General features: G+C 43.9%; 1 protein-coding gene across 1 annotated transcript in view; it reads right to left on the minus strand.

The window, feature by feature from the left end:
• NOX3 (NADPH oxidase 3) overlaps positions 1-17,319 on the minus strand; it is a 635,497-nt gene that overhangs the window by 141,330 nt on the left and 476,848 nt on the right. The window contains exon 11 of the mRNA XM_073585751.1: positions 7,300-7,446. Within this exon, the coding sequence (XP_073441852.1) occupies positions 7,300-7,446 (147 nt within the window). The remainder of the gene's footprint in view (positions 1-7,299; positions 7,447-17,319) is intronic.

Below are 17,319 nucleotides of genomic sequence, written 5' to 3' on the forward strand. Positions count from 1 at the left end.
GTCATGAAACCCCTGTCTCCAACGCCACTTCTGCTGTGTGCACCACGAACACCTCTGCCAAGCTGCCCCCGGCCCGTACGGCTCGTGTGAGAACCATCACCGCTGCTGTGTGCTGGGAATGCCTCAAGCAACCGATTTACCAGAGTTGCTTGTTTATTAATATTAGGTCAAGGTTCTCCTGTGGCATGATGTTTTGTAATTTGCCTTTATAGCGTGGATCCAGGATGCTGGCCAACCAGTAGTCATCATCGTTCATCATTTTGGCAATGCGGGGGTCCCTTTTTAGGATCCGCAAGGCATAATCTGACATGTGGGCCAATGTTCCCGGTGTCAATGATGCACTGCGAGTGCTGGTTGGAGGAGCACTTTCTGGCAAATCCACATCCCTCCAGTCATGCACAAACCCTGTACCAGACCTTGCCACGCCAACATTTTCACTTGCCCCACGAGATGCATCCTCCTCCCCTAAGTAATCATCCCCATCATCCTCCTCCTCCTCCTCTTCTTCCTCCACCTCGTCCAGGAGAGGTCCCTGAGCAGACAATGGCTGAATGTCATCAAGGATTCCCTCCTCCTCTTCCTCCTCATCAACATTGGCTGCAGACGCCTGCTCCTTAAGGTGCGTCAAAGTTTGCATGAGCAGACGCATAAGTGGGATGCTCATGCTTAGGATGGCGTCGTCTGCGCTTACCAGCCGTGTGCATTCCTCAAAACACTGAAGGACTTTACAAAGGTCTTTCAGCTTCGACCACTGCACACCTGTCAACTCCATGTCTGCTCTCAAAGTGCCTGGCCGTGTATCCTCCCACAAATGCATTATGGCCTGCCTCTGCTCGCACAGCCGCTCCACCATGTGCAGGGTGGAGTTCCACCTTGTTGCAATGTCGATAATGAGGCGGGGGTTGGGAAGGTGGAGCAATCGCTGCAGCTTCTGCATACGAACGGAGTGTACAGGCGACCGGCGGATGTGCGCGCACAGTCTTCGCACCTTCTGGAGCAGGGCTGTTAACTCCGGATAATTTTTGAGGAAGCACTGCACCACCAGGTTCAAGGTGTGAGCCAAGCAAGGTATGTGGCTGAGTTTTGAAAGGGCTATGGCTGCCACAAAATTACGGCCGTTATCACTAACTACCTTGCCTGCCTCAAGATGTACACTGCCCAGCCATGACTCAGTTTGTCGCTTCAAGTACTCAGCCAGCACCTCGGCGGTGTGTCTGTCGCCCAAACACATCATCTGCAACACAGCCTGCTGATGCTTTCCACTAGCTTCTCGATAGGGGGACACATCGTGTGCAACAGTGGCAGCTGCAGATGGAGTGCTCGTACGACTGCGCTCTGTGGACGAGCTTTCGCTTCTGGAGGAGGAGGAGGAGGAGGGTCGAACGCCTACAGCCAACTGTTTCCTATACCGTGGGCTAGGCAGCACTGTCCCACCACCGCTGTCCCCTGTGGACCCTGCATCCACCACATTAACCCAGTGCGCAGTGATGGACACGTAACGGCCCTGGCCATGCCGACTGGACCATGCATCAGTTGTGAGGTGCACCTTTCCGCTCACTGACTGCTTGAGTGCATGGACAATGCGGTCTTTCACATGATGGTGGAGGGCTGGGATGGCTTTGCGAGAGAAGAAGTGGCGACTGGGTAGGTCATAGCGTGGTACTGCATAGGCCATGAGTTCGCGGAAAGCTGTGCTTTCCACCAACCGAAAGGGCATCATCTCAAACGAGATTAGTTTGGCAATGTGGGCGTTCAAACCCAGTGTACGCGGATGAGAGACTGAGTACTTTCTTGACCTACTCATAGTGTCTGGGAGGGTGAGCTGGACTTGAGAGCTGCATATGGTGGAAGTAGCGGTGGACAGGGCGGACTGAGAGAGGGTTGATGATGGTGATGGAGTTGGTGTTCTTTCTGATGGCCTAGAATCAGTCTTTCGTTGATATAACAGTGGGATTCCCTGACTGCTGTGGTCTTGCAACGACACCTCAACATTTGCTGCTGTGCTAACCGGTGGGCTTACAGTGGGGGAAACAATGTAGCGTTGCTGACTACCTTCGTTGTGATCAGTTGCACATGTGGCACTTGAGGTTTGGTGTTGTGTCCACGCTTGCAAGTGCATGCTGGTTAAATGTCTAAGCATGCAACTGGTATTCAAATTTTTCAGATTTTTCCCTCGGCTAAAGGTCTTTGCGCACTTCTTACAGATAACCTTGGCCTGATCATGAGGATTTTGTTCAAAAAAGTGCCACACTGCACTCTTCCTACTTTGGCAGACATTTTGCGGCCTAGCACGCTGTGATCTTTTGACCCTCTGGACAAGCTGTCCAGCAACTCTTTTGATGTTTGGAACCTGTCTTTGGAGTGCTCCGGGCCTGCCAGATAACAGCTGTTGCGATGTCGATGTCTGCTGTGGATGCTCCTCATCTGAGCTATTGGAAGCAGCACCCTCTTTCCCCAATGGATGCCAATCTGGGTCAACAACTGGGTCATCCATCACCTCCTCTTCTATGTCATGTGCACCTTCCTCTGTGTCACCGTGTATGGTGGTATAGTGTGCGGGAAGGGGCACCTGAGTCTCATCAGGGTCAGAATCTGGCTCTGTACACTGCGAGGACAATGTAGTGCTCTGAGTGAATGTACCAGCAGAATCATCCATCAGCGGCTGTGCATCAGTGCACTCCATGTCAGATTCATCTTGACCTGGGTAATTCACCATTTCACTTGATAATCCAGGCATGGTATGTGAAAACAGCTCCATGGAGTAATCAGTAGTATGGCCTGCGTCATCCTTCAATCTTGGTTGGGGTGAAGGACACAAGGAAAGGTGTGGTTCATGAACATGAGCCTCCAATGACGACTCAGTGCTTTTACTTTTTACAACTGAAGAAGAGGCGGCGATAGAGCTGGAGGCTGAGTCAGCAATGTAAGACAAAACTTTTTCCTGATGCTCTTGCTTTAAAAGCGGTTTGCCAACTCCTAGAAAACTAAGCGTTCGAGGCCTTATGTAGCCAGACGATGACGCAGGGTCAGCACCTCCTGCATTCGGTCCTATTTTGCTCTTGCCACTACCATCAGATCCACCACCAACACCATCATTACCAGCTGCCAACCCCCGCCCAATTCCACGGCCTCTTCCACCAGCCTTCCTCATTTTTGGTAGAAATGTAGACAAAATCCAACAAACTATATAGTAATGTAAAACAAGGTACAAGGTGTCTATAGGACAGGGGAGATTTTGAATTTCTGCAGACACTTGTGGACACTGGACACTTTTGGATTGTGTGAGGCCCAATGAATATCTGAGCGCTATGTGACAGGCTCGATGGCACAGCTGTGACAAAAGTGACTAGAGGATAAGGGAGATTTTGAATTTCTGCACACACTTGTGGACAGTGGACACTTTTGGATTGTGTGAGGCCCACTGATATCTGAGCGCTATGTGACAGGCTCGATGGCACAGCTGTGACAAAAGTGACTAGATGATAAGGGAGATTTTGAATCTCTGCACACACTTTTGGACACTGGACACTTTTGGATTGTGTGAGGCCCACTGATATCTGAGCGCTATGTGACAGGCTCGATGGCACAGCTGTGACAAAAGTGACTAGAGGATAAGGGAGATTTTGAATTTCTGCACACACTTTTGGACACTGGACACTTTTGGATTGTGTGAGGCCCACTGATATCTGAGCGCTATGTGACAGGCTCGATGGCACAGCTGTGACAAAAGTGACTAGAGGATAAGGGAGATTTTGAATCTCTGCACACACTTTTGGACACTGGACACTTTTGGATTGTGTGAGGCCCAATGAATATCTGAGCGCTATGTGACAGGCTCGATGGCACAGCTGTGACAAAAGTGACTAGAGGATAAGGGAGATTTTGAATTTCTGCACACGCTTGTGGACCGTGGACACTTTTGGATTGTGTGAGGCCCACTGATATCTGAGCGCTATGTGACAGGCTCGATGGCACAGCTGTGACAAAAGTGACTAGAGGATAAGGGAGATTTTGAATCTCTGCACACCTTTGGACACTGGACACTTTTGGATTGTGTGAGGCCCAATGAATATCTGAGCGCTATGTGACAGGCTCGATGGCACAGCTGTGACAAAAGTGACTAGAGGATAAGGGAGATTTTGAATCTCTGCACACACTTTTGGACACTGGACACTTTTGGATTGTGTGAGGCCCAATGAATATCTGAGCGCTATGTGACAGGCTCGATGGCACAGCTGTGACAAAAGTGACTAGAGGATAAGGGAGATTTTGAATCTCTGCACACACTTTTGGACACTGGACACTTTTGGATTGTGTGAGGCCCACTGATATCTGAGCGCTATGTCACAGGCTCGATGGCACAGCTGTGACAAAAGTGACTAGAGGATAAGGGAGATTTTGAATCTCTGCACACACTTTTGGACACTGGACACTTTTGGATTGTGTGAGGCCCAATGAATATCTGAGCGCTATGTGACAGGCTCGATGGCACAGCTGTGACAAAAGTGACTAAAAGATAAGGGAGATTTTGAATTTCTGCACACACTTGTGGACAGTGGACACTTTTGGATTGTGTGAGGCCCACTGATATCTGAGCGCTATGTGACAGGCTCGATGGCACAGCTGTGACAAAAGTGACTAGAGGATAAGGGAGATTTTGAATCTCTGCACACACTTTTGGACACTGGACACTTTTGGATTGTGTGAGGCCCAATGAATATCTGAGCGCTATGTGACAGGCTCGATGGCACAGCTGTGACAAAAGTGACTAGAGGATAAGGGAGATTTTGAATCTCTGCACACACTTTTGGACACTGGACACTTTTGGATTGTGTGAGGCCCACTGATATCTGAGCGCTATGTGACAGGCTCGATGGCACAGCTGTGACAAAAGTGACTAGAGGATAAGGGAGATTTTGAATCTCTGCACACACTTTTGGACACTGGACACTTTTGGATTGTGTGAGACCCAATGAATATCTGAGCGCTATGTGACAGCCAGGCTCGATGGCACAGCTGTGACAAAAGTGACTAGAGGATAAGGGAGATTGGATTGCTTTTAAAAAAGCAGTTTGCGGAGCAGTGGGTAAACAGCAATGCAGGAATGTCAGGAAGCCTTAGAAGGCAGCCCAACAACCAACACCACTGATACACCACTATATAGCCTCCCCTTGCACTGCACACACAGTGACTGGTGTGTTGTGTAGGCCAAATTGGTAGCAGCAGAAGTAGTTTTTTTTTCTTCTCAGCAGGACAAAAAAAAAAAATTGGGATTGCTTTTAAAAAAGCAGTTTGCGGAGCAGTGGGTAAACAGCAATGCAGGAATGTCAGGAAGCCTTAGAAGGCAGCCCAACAACCAACACCACTGATACACCACTATATAGCCTCCCCTTGCACTGCACACACAGTGACTGGTGTGTTGTGCAGGCCAAATCGCTAGCAGCAGAAGCAGTTTTTTTGTCTTCTTCCTTGCCTAACGCTCTCCCTACAGAATCAGCAGCAACCTCTCCCTATACTAAGATCGGCAGAAGTAAGATGGCGGTCGGCGTGCACGCCCTTTTATACCCCCTGTGACGCCCACCAAAGCAAGCCAATCACTTGCATGCCCTTCTGAAAGATGGTGGTGACCCGTGCCTATGTCATCACGTTGCCCACAGTGTCCGTGGATCCTGATTGGCTGAAAAAGAGCGCAAAACAAACTTTTGAAACGCGACTTTGGCGCGTAAGTCGCCGACCTCGTGGCCGACCTCATCCTAGGGTCGGGTTTCGTTTCATGAAACCTGACTTTGCCAAAAGTCGGCGACTTTTGAATTTTTTCGACCCGTTTCGCTCAACTCTATTCCTAAGCGCTCCTCTATGACCGCTTATCACTGACTCTTACAACATACTTTTTTTGGCTTACTTGCAAGCAAAAAGTTTTGTGGGTAAATGCCTCCATACCCACTCAATATTACAAATGGAACCAAGCATTCCACAGGGCTGTTTCCTACTCAGCTACCACAAGAGGCTGTGTATCTGCTGTGTATAGATAAATAGATAAATCTATATTCCCATTGAATACAACTCAACCTCAGGAGGACTTCCTTGTTGGAAGCTCTCAGTACCTGACATTGAGATCTCTGACTTATTAATCATGCTAACTTATTATGTAAAAACACTTCCATCAGACAGATATGTCAAAATGACCATACGGATTTTCCACAGATCACTTATTTCCACATCGAGATCCAATAAAATGGGTATCTGGTACATAGTTCAAATGTGGCGCTCCTCCATCACCACTCAAGCAGTTAGTACATACTTCATGGACAAATTTTATTGCTATTCAACAATGAACATCCAGAATAAAATCAAGACACATTTCTGCGACAGCCTAAAAAAGGGAGCTTCTCTCTGCCCATTGCCCTTCAATAACAAGTTTATTACTATATGTGCATTTAGGGAAATGCCTGTGAATCAAAAGCAACAGGCTGGAAGAAACCCTACAGGTCCTGCCAGCCCAAATAGTTTCCAGAGCTGTTCTGTCCCTAGTGAATTTCAAAGTAAGTTTTTCTCTAAAATACTGTAGCATTTCCAAGCAAAAAACATACCTGGCTGAGATCAAGTGACCATTGTCTGAATCATGCTGCCTGTGGATCGGGCAGCATGAATCAACTGTCAGGTTCTCTTTAAGTTGTTAATATTCACAGCAAGAGTAAAGTGTTCTGTTCTGGAGGGCTATTGTTCCTGTAACTATCCCTGAACCTAAATCTTAGATTCAATGTTAACTCAATGGGATTACAATTACAATTTATTTGCTGTTAAAATCAGAGCAGATATTTTGTGCTAAATTTTTAAAACTTGCTCATGTTGGATGATACATTTCGTACATCTATAGACCTTTCTGTCTAATTTTACACTAATTCAAGGTTAACACTCTTTAAGAACATTTTCGTTAAAAATTTTGGTGCATAAACCTTGCCCTTTTTTACAAATTCAGAATGATCCATAGCAATTTCTTCTACTTATTAACTACACTTTGGCTTTGCAGTACAAGCTGCTCTTACCTGGGTGGCAGGTTCATGAAACTTGATGTACATTTCCCATGCTAATGCAAAGGGATACCTCTCTAAATAAAATTAGCAGCTTATACCCATTGTGTCAGTGTGTCTATTTTATCTGGATTGTAATTTACAGGCATGGACCTCCAAAATTTTTTTTCATTATTTAAATTTTTCCTTTTTTAACTTATGTTGTCAATGTAATTTCTTCTTATCAATATTTATACATTTCAGTTTTTCACAAAAAATGCTACTTTACCTGGTTCTCATCCCAGCCAGTGAGAAATAGATGATAACTAAGAAAGTCTGTTTTGCCTTGTTCTGACATTTGTTCTTCCAGGGAGATAAGAAGATCAGCAAACCATTCAAATGAATGAGTGTCCCGACAAAGCCAATAGAAATATACCTAAGACACAAAATCAAGTTTAACATTCACCTACATTAAATTATCCTATTCCATACTGCCACTGTGTCAGGGATTGAAAAATAATTATTTTAAGTAAAATGCTGCGCAACTATACAAAATAATTTACACACAAAGCTATATCATATACCGTGGCTTAAAAAAGTATTCTAACCCATAAAATTTTCCACATTTTCATGTTAAACCCACAGAGTTAAATGTATTTTATTGGGATTTTAGGTAATATAGCAGCACATAGTAGAAAGCATTTGTGAAGTGTAAAGGAAATGATACATTGCGTTTAAATATTTTAAAAATATAAAATTGAAAATTGTGAGAAGCTTTTGTATTTATCCCCCCTGAGTGAATACTTTTGATTACTTTTTCAGGAATTACTGTAACAAGTCTTTTGGGGTATGTTTGCATCAACTTTGTACATCTAGAGGCTGAAATGAAACACAAAGCCAACTATCCTGAACCTTCCCTGTCTCCCGGGCAAACTCCACTTCCTCTGTATTCTCTCGTTCTATTCTCCCGGCAATCCCTGCCGTCTCAATGGACAATCCGTGGCCCTTCCGTTCTTCCCTTGTACCTGCCATCCAAACAGCCTCTTTGGCTCCCTTGCAAGCTAGCTCTAGTTCAATGAGATTGGATGGAGAGTGTCTGTGAACAGCACTTGTCAAGTCTTGCCACAGATTCTCAGTAGTATTAAGATCAGGACCAGGGCTGCAAACTTGACTTTTTATTTTTTCTCGAAGGTGTATCAAAAAATCATAGACACACAATATTTTATATTAGAATACCATATTAATCATTATGATTATGTGATACATGTCTACAGTACATAATTCTAACATAAAGACATCAACTGCATTCACTAAAAAACTGTAAAATGATTACAATTATAGTAAAAAAAAATAACTATTAGTTTCTTCAGTTTAAAAAAATTAAAGACACTTTACATTTTTTTACGGAGATGGGAAAAGTGCCTTATTTTTACGGAATATCATGGAATTTCTAGTTTCCATCCCTGGTCAGGGCTTTGACTGGGCTATTCAAACATAAGAATATGCTTGGATCTTACCCATTCTATTTTAGCTCTGGCAGTATGTCTGGTTCATTGTCCTGCTGGAAGGTGAACCTATGCCCTGGTCTCAAGTCTTTTGCAGAATCTAAAAGGTTTTCTTCCAGGATTGCCATGTATTTAGCTCCATCCATATTCTCATCAACTCTGACCAGCATCCCCCACCACCATGTTTGACCGTGGGGAGGGTGTTTTCAGGGTAATGTGCAGTGTTATTTTTAACCTAACCCTGCTTTACTCTTCACAACTTTATTCCTGACCCATGTGGTGTGTACTTTGGGTTTCATGATGCCGTTTGATCCTTAATGTGCTCCATAAAACCTTTGAAACTTTCACAGAACAGCTGTATTTATGCTGAGAATAAATTACACACAATAAATTACAACTTACTAATTATATGACTGGAGGAAATTGATGACTCAGAATTGTATTTTGTGGTCTCATACTGAAGGGCCTGAATAGTAATGCATGTCCCAATTTTCAGATTCATATTTTTAAAATAATTAGAAACCATGTATCATTTCTTTATACTTTAGAAATACTTGCTACTTTGTGCTGTTACTGATGATGAGTGAGCATGCTCGGCACTGTTCCCTACTCGATCGAGAATTAGAGTGCTTGCGCATTGAGTATTGAGGCTGCTCCAACGCAATGCTCGAGTTTCTTTCCCACATGTTTTGCGGCTGTTAGACTGCCAATCAACATGCATGGGTTGCCTGCCATACACAGTAATGCAGTAGCCATTTTGGCCACTGGCATTACAGTGATTGCTCAGTCATATCACATCATTGGGTCTATCTAAGACCCGGGGACCTGAGGCACAACTCTTTGACCTCATAAATCTGATTATAAAATTAATATGTACTGCTTTCCCTTCCCCAGAGATGGGCGGGAGAATCAGTGAATATTCAGAAAGCATTTACGTCTGCTTAACTGGCAGATGAGTTATTTAAAAAAACTAACACGAAAGTCCTTCATTTATAAAAAACTCCCAGACAATTCCCTTCATTTACCCATTTATTAGACAGTAAATGTCCCTTGCAGGTCTCCGCTCTGACGTTCCTAGCAAATAAAGCCTCATTTACAGAATTAAGCTTGATATGCTGTAGCAGCCACCGCTGCTTCACCCGCTTAGTGAAATGCGAGAGCCGGCCACTGTGAGGAGTTGTGACATCAAGATGGTTACCACTCGTCACAGACACTTAGTGACAGCATGAGAAACAGCATCTGTGACCTTACTGATGTCACCGCTGGTCACAGACACTGCCAGTCATCACAGAGTACCTCAAAATCCGGTAGTGTGTGTGAGTATGACAGCCTATGGAGCCCCATTCTCCGAATGGGGCTCCATACTCTGGACTTTTGGACAGGGTTTGTTGTGGGACATTAATGTAGATTACGCAGGATCCATTAGACTGCAACATACCAACATAGGATTTTTTGGGGAAAATAAATAGGTGAAAAAGGGTGTCTGGGGCTTTTTTTGTTAAAAAAGGGACTTTTCTGTCTGTGTGTTTATTGATTTTAACTTAAAGTGTTACTAATGGAGGTGTCTCACTAACACCTCTCCATTACTAGCCCCATGGCTTGGTGTTAGTGTCAGTTGGTGACATTAACCCCCTACTCCCATTACAACAAAATCCACCACAACAGGGCAATCGGGAAGAACTAAGACAGGGCGCTGGAGTTGGGGCATCTAATTTGATGTGCCAGTTCTGTGGCGACTGAGGCTGTCATTTTTAGGCTGGGAAGGGACCAATAACTATAGCCTTTCCCAGCCTATCAGCCTGTATTAGTCTGCTTTACTTTAGCTGGTTATTAAAAATATGGGGGACGCCATGACATTTTATTTATTTTTTATTTATTGCTAAAGACGACAGTGAAATATGGTGAGAGATGGAGGGATTTTTTTCCTTCTCTTTTTAATTTTGCTTTATATACAAGTAATAATACAGAAAAAAATGTTTAATAACGTTTTTCCCGTAACATCCATTTTATTTTCAGTTTTGTATGTTTTATTGATAGTCCATTAATGAGGCAAAATACTCTGACAACATTCATTCTTGTTAACAGTGACATGGTAGTCAGAGATGCATCCAGGGGTCTTCCCCATGGGGTTCCCTTTCCATTTCAGCAGAGCTTCCATCCATTTCAGTGATTTTCTGGCCTTTCCACACATTCTAGTAGGATCTGCCTGATAAATGATCAAGTTTCCCCATTGATTTCCATTATACTCGTTACTCAAGTTGAGCACTTACTTGAGCATTACGAGTTGGCCAATTTGAGTAACGAGCACCAGAACATTTTAGTGCTCTCCCTCCACTAGTTGTTATAGTTCATAAAATCCCAATAGAATACATTTAAGTTTGTGAGTGTAGCATGAAAATGTTCATGTAATATGAAAACATTTTCAAGGCACTTTATTATACATAGTAGTGAAAAATATTTGTAATAACTTTGTTAACAAAACACATTTAATTAAACCTTTTCATTGTGTTTTTCAGTAAAATGTTTTGCAGACTCTGATGTTTTTGATTCTTCTTGTTCATTTCATTAATATGCTCAGAAATTCTGATTTGTAATTTTCTAGCTGTGCAACCAACGTAAAAAAATATTACAATGAATACAATGCATAATGGCAATTTAGAAAGCTATTTATCTTAAAAGATTGTTGTTTATTGCTAGTGAAAACATGATCTGTATTCTTAGCTATGTGCACATTACATTTCTGATCATGGAATCTGAAAATGTATTTTAATAATAACCACCTGTGTAAGGATATATATATATATATATATATATATATAGATATATACAGTATATATATACATATATATAGAAAAATACTCATCTGATCGTTTTTGTTACTCAAAAGGTGTAGAATAAAATAAGGTATTATTTTTTAATTAGCTTTTCCTTTTTTTTTTTTGCAATAACACACATTGTGGATTTTTTCACTGCATTTCCCATATTATGAAGTACATTCAATTCTTTCTAAATTGTGACAGCCATCATATACATCTTGCATTTTACTTATGTTGGCAGTGTAAGGCAGCCACAGTGGTAGCAGTGGCAACTGGCTTTACTGTTCCCACACCCTGATGCCTCAAAGATAAAACAACAAGTCCTTTCTGCTGTGTGTGTGATGTGTGCAACAGAGTACTCACTTCAGTTGCTGGTGTCCCATCTGTACCATCCATGCCACCAGCTCCCTGTCAGCCCCTCATACGGTTCCATTAGAGGAAGGTGCCAGGAACGCCATCTCAGCTGCTCCCACCTCACTCTTGGACCTCGAGTCCTTCCTGGGGATAATTCCGCTGAGCTGGTGCACATTTAAATTATTCTCCAGCCTGGGGCCCCTTACTGCCTTTAGCAGACTTATTGCCACTGTTTACAACTGTCTACTGCATGCGTCCTACCCTTGGGCAGGCTGCCCAGGCATCTGACAGAACAAGGAAGTATCCTGACTAAAAAGTACTCTGCTCTGTGCTGCCCCTTTTGTCAGGTCAATCCCTGTGCTGCCTGTATCCTTCTCTATTCTACACTATCCTGTCTCTATGGTGCCCCCCTTGTTCTCTAATCCGTTTACTATATCCTAACTTATCCCTTAGCTAAAACAGTACATAACAAATGCATCACATTACAGTACATGACAATAACATTAGCAATGAGGTGCTGCATGAAACCGTGTGAACAGTGTCCAGGAGAGAGAAGGCATATGAATTTCCCCGTCATTTCCTTAGAGCTGCACAACCAATGAATGAAAAGTCAGAATTTCTGAAAATATAATAGTATTAATAATAAATTATTAGAAATATCAGGGACAGCAAAAATAATTTTTGAAAAACACTATGTAAATTTTTAACACTTCTATATTTTTGATATTCAGCAAGTGCTAAAATCAATGAAAGGTGGGATCCAAACAGTTTCTAGACACAGAGGCATTCTGAATCTTATGATTAGATGCCAGAACGCCCTCTGGCATGAACTGCAAAAATGAACTATTATTAATTAATAATAATTAACTGATCCACCCTGCATGTATTCACTACATTCACTGTTAGCAAGCAGCCTGAATGGTACAACTCCCCACCTCTGCTGGCTGTGATTTTTGCTGCAATATATCCAAATGGTAATCATCTGATCCACCCTCCATGTATTCACTCCATTCACTGCTAGCAAGCAGCCTGAATGGTACAAGTGCATTCTTCTGCTTGCTGTCTGTCTTCTGCTGCTTTACCATTTTGCTACATATTTTAATGTGCCTGCTAAAGCTTTGGTATAATTCATTTCTTACACTGTATTTAATACTTACTGCTTTATATCCGTGACTGGGGCCTCTCTAGATCTTATCAGGTGGAAGGTGCTATAGCATATAGATGCAGCCTGGTCTAGTGTCTATGATCATCTAACCACCCCCTGGTGTGCTGGCCCCAGCTGCCAAATTAGCCCAAACCAGCTCCCACAATCCCTCTCTCCTGACCCTGTAGTGTGGCTTATATATGTAGTAGTTCCTAAGGGGAAGCATGCAGTGTGGGGTGCAGCACGCAAGCATTCCAGAAGCAAAGCATCACAGAAGCTAAGTATCAAGAAAACGGCAGTTATCCATGGCAGTTAACCAGGGCAGGAATCAGGTAACCGACACTTTGCTTTCCCCTTTAACAATGCGCTTTATTTCTATCCTCCTGTGCTCCCTTGCCATCCACATTCACCACCCCATCCCCCTCCATTACCACTCACACATCAGCCCCTCTATACTTTCCTCTCCATGTGCAGCTCCCATGCACTCCTCACCTTCCTGAGAAACCTCAGCCCATCTTGCCCAAACACATCGCAGAAAAAAACTACTTACAATTCCAAAAACTATTTGCTCTTTATCTTCCTACTCCTACTGATTTCAGGGGACATCTCCCCCATCCCTTGTCCACCATCCCCCAACCTCAACCCCTACCCTACCTCATATCGAAACCATAATAATCTTATTAATATTACTTACACTCCCTCATCTCCATCTTTTAATTGTGCCCTCTGGAATCCACGGTCTGTATGTAACAAGCTTCCTTTCCTGCACAACTACTTTCTGAACAATTCTTTTAATCTGTTGGCCCTCACTGAAACCTGGATTCAGGATTCTGACACTGTCTCTCCTGCTGCCATTTCCTATGGTGACTTACAATTCTCTCATTCCCCGAGACTCACAAATAGACAGGATGGTGGAGTCGGCATACTGCTGTCCCCACAATGCACTTTCCAGGTCATTCCCCCAGTTCCATCACTCATATTCCCTTCTTTTGAGGTCCACACCATCAGGCTCTTCCATCCCCTCCCTCTCAGAGTAGCGGTCATTTACTGGCCCCCAGGCTCACCCACCCACTTCCTTGACCGCTTTTCAGCCTGGCTGCCGCACTTCATGTCCTCAGAACTACCAACTCTTATCCTGGGAGACTTCAACATCCCCATTAACAGCCCCACTTCCGCATCTGCATCCTAGCTTCTATCACTAACCACCTCTCTAGGCCTCTCGCAGCTTTCAACCTCTGAGACACACAAGGATGGTAACACCCTTGATCTGGTCTTTGTCCGGCTCTGTTCAATCTCCCACCTAAGTAACTCACCGCTTCCACTCACTGACCACAGCACTCTCCTTCACGCTCACAAATCCTTGCCCACCTCAGCTCACTCCTACCTACCACACAGTCAGAAATCTACAAGCAATTAACCCTCAGACACTTTCAGATTCCCTACACTCATCACTGTCCCCAATCTTCTCTTTTTCCTGTCATGATCTGGCTGCTCGTCACTACAACGACACTCTTAGAAGCACCCTTGACCAAGTAGCGCCCCTCACCCTCAGAACCTCCAAACATCAAGTAAAACAGCCCTGGCTCACATCGCAAACTCGACTTCTCCAGCGATGCTCTAGTAGTGCTGAATGCCTATGGAGAAAAACCTGCACACCAGAAGACTTCATCCACTTCAAATTTATTTTAAAGGGAATCTGTCACCCCTTTTTTGGGGTAATAATATAATGATATCATTCAATTGTGTGTCACATAAGGATTCTCTTAGTACTTTTGCCTCCCCTTGACCCCGCACCTTTCATGCATAAATACCTTTTTTTTATATTGTTTCAGATGTATGTAAACTGCTGCTGTCCGGTCCGCTGGGCGGGGCTTATTCAACTGCTCCCCCCCTCCCTGTCTTGCTCTACGCATTTCTTCTTGTGTAGAGCAAGACAGGGAGGGGGAGCAGTTGAATAAGCCCCGTCCATCGGACTGGACCACGGCAGTTTACATACATCTGAACCGATATAAAAAAAGGTATTTATGCATGAAAGGTGCGGGGTCAGGGGGAAGCAAAAGTACTAAGAGCATCCTTATGTGACACACAATTGAATGATATCATTATATGATATCTCAAAAAAGGGGTGACAGATTCCCTTTAAGAACGTATAACGCTGCCCTTCACCTCGTCAAACAGACTACTTCACCACCCTGATTTCCTCACTCGCCAACAACCCCAAGAAACTTTTTGACACCTTTCACTCCCTCCTCAGGTCGAAAGCACAAGCCCCTTTCACAGCCATTTGTGCTGATGACTTGGCCTCCCACTTTACAGAAAAAATAGATAATATCAATCAGGAAATCTGATCCCAACCACCAAGTGCTATGACTCCCATCCCTTCCTGCATCTCCCCTGGATCACTTTCCACATTTGATCCCATCACAGAAGAAGTCTCCAAACTCCTCTCTTACTCTCATCCTACCACATGCACTACCGACCCCATTCTCTCACATCTCCAGTCTCTCTCTCCAGTCGTCACAACTCACCTAACTGCAATCGTTAATCTCTCCCTCTCCTCGGGCATTTTACCATCCTCCTTCAAACACGCCATTGTTACTCCATTACTAAAGATACCCGCTCTCGACCCATCCTGCACAAACAACTACAGACCAGTCTCCAATCTCCCCTACATCTCTAAACTTTCGGAGAGCCTAGTTTACTCCCGCCTTACCCGTTACCTCTCCACTCACTCCCTTCTAGACCCTTCACAGTCCGGCTTCCGCCCCCTATATTCGACTGAAACTGCACTCATCAAAGTGACCAATGACCTTCTGACAGCAAAACGTAATGGTGACCACTCTCTGCTCATTCTTCTCGACCTATCTGTAGCGTTTGACACTATTGACCACCATCTCCTACTCTCTAGGCTCCAGTCACTAGGCATTAAGGACACTGCTCTCTCCTGGTTCTCTTCCTATCTTTCTGAACACTCCTTCAGTGTTTTGCTCTCTGGCTCCACATCATCTCCTCTTCCTCTCACTGTCTGTTTACCTCAGGGCTCAGTCCATGGCCCCCTTTCTCAACACAGCCCCAATTGGACAGACCATCAGCAGATTTGGCTTTCAGTATCATCTTTATGCTGATGACACACAGCTATATACGTCATTCCCTGACCTTACCCTAGCTGTACTACTGAACGTCAGTGACTGTCTGTCCGCAGTCTCCAACATCATGTCTGCTCTCTATCTGAAACTCAACCTCTCCAAAACTGAACTTCTTCTGCTCCCGCTGTCTACTAACCTACCTAAATCTGACATTTCCCACTCTGTGAGTGGCACAACAATAACACCCCGGCAGCAGGCGCGCTGTCTGGGTGTTATGTTTGACACCAATCTCTCCTTCATGTCCCATATACAACCTCTTGCCCGCTCTTGCCACTTACACCTAAAGAACATCTCTAAAATGTGCCCTTTTCTCACCATGGAAACAACAAAAACCCTCACTGTAGCATTGATCCACTCCCGCCTGGATTACTGCAATGGTCTATTAATTGGCCTCCCCGTTACTCGACTTTTCCCTCTCCAGTCCATACATAATGCAGCAGCCAGGGTCATCTATCTGGCTAATCGGTACTCGAACACGTCCGCTCTTCACCAGTCCTTACATTGGCTGCCCATGCATTATAGGATCCAATTCAGAGTACTTGTTCTCACCCACAAAGCTCTCCACAGTGCGGCACCCACCTACATGTCCTCCCTCATTTCTGCCTATCGGCCTAACCTACCGCTGCGCTCTGCAAAAGACTTTCGACTAACCTCTGCACTAATCCATACCTCCCACTCCCGACTCCAAGACTTCTCCCGCGCTGCGCCAATCCTCTGGAATGCTCTACCCCAAGAAACTAGGACTATCCACAATTTGCATAGTTTCAGGCACTCCCTCAAAACACATTTGTTCAGAGCGGACTATCACGTTCACTAATCAAAGTCATTCTATGTGTAAGTGTGCGTGTGTAGCCCATTCACTATCTCCAACCAATCCCTCCGTCCCTCAAGATGGCTGGACCATCATTGTAAATACACCATTGTAAATACACACCTGTACTTTGTATCTCCCCCACCTCATTGTAGATTGTAAGCTCTCAGGAGCAGGGTCGTCTTATTTTGCTTTAATTATTGTATTGTTAACGTTGTTACTTATGACTTGTGTTTTGAAACTGTTAAACTGTAAAGTGCTGCGGAATATGTTGGCGCTATATAAATAAAGATTATTATTATTATAACTAATTTACTGAGAAAAAAAAACCTTTAAATGATCATATAAGAAAAGATTTTGTGGAATGTGTTCTGTTAAAAAGTTATAAGGAATACTTTTCACTACTAATATGTATTTTATCTTTGTCTCTAATGTCTGCACATGTTTCAATCATGTGAAATATCTAGATAACAAGCAAAGAGGTATGATTTTAAAATTATCTATTTCTTTTAAAGCATGCTTTATTCACTGTC

The sequence above is a fragment of the Dendrobates tinctorius genome, unplaced genomic scaffold (genome assembly GCF_039654945.1).
Source record: "Dendrobates tinctorius isolate UK_male_01 unplaced genomic scaffold, ASM3965494v1 ptg000087l, whole genome shotgun sequence".
NCBI lineage: Eukaryota > Metazoa > Chordata > Amphibia > Anura > Dendrobatidae > Dendrobates > Dendrobates tinctorius.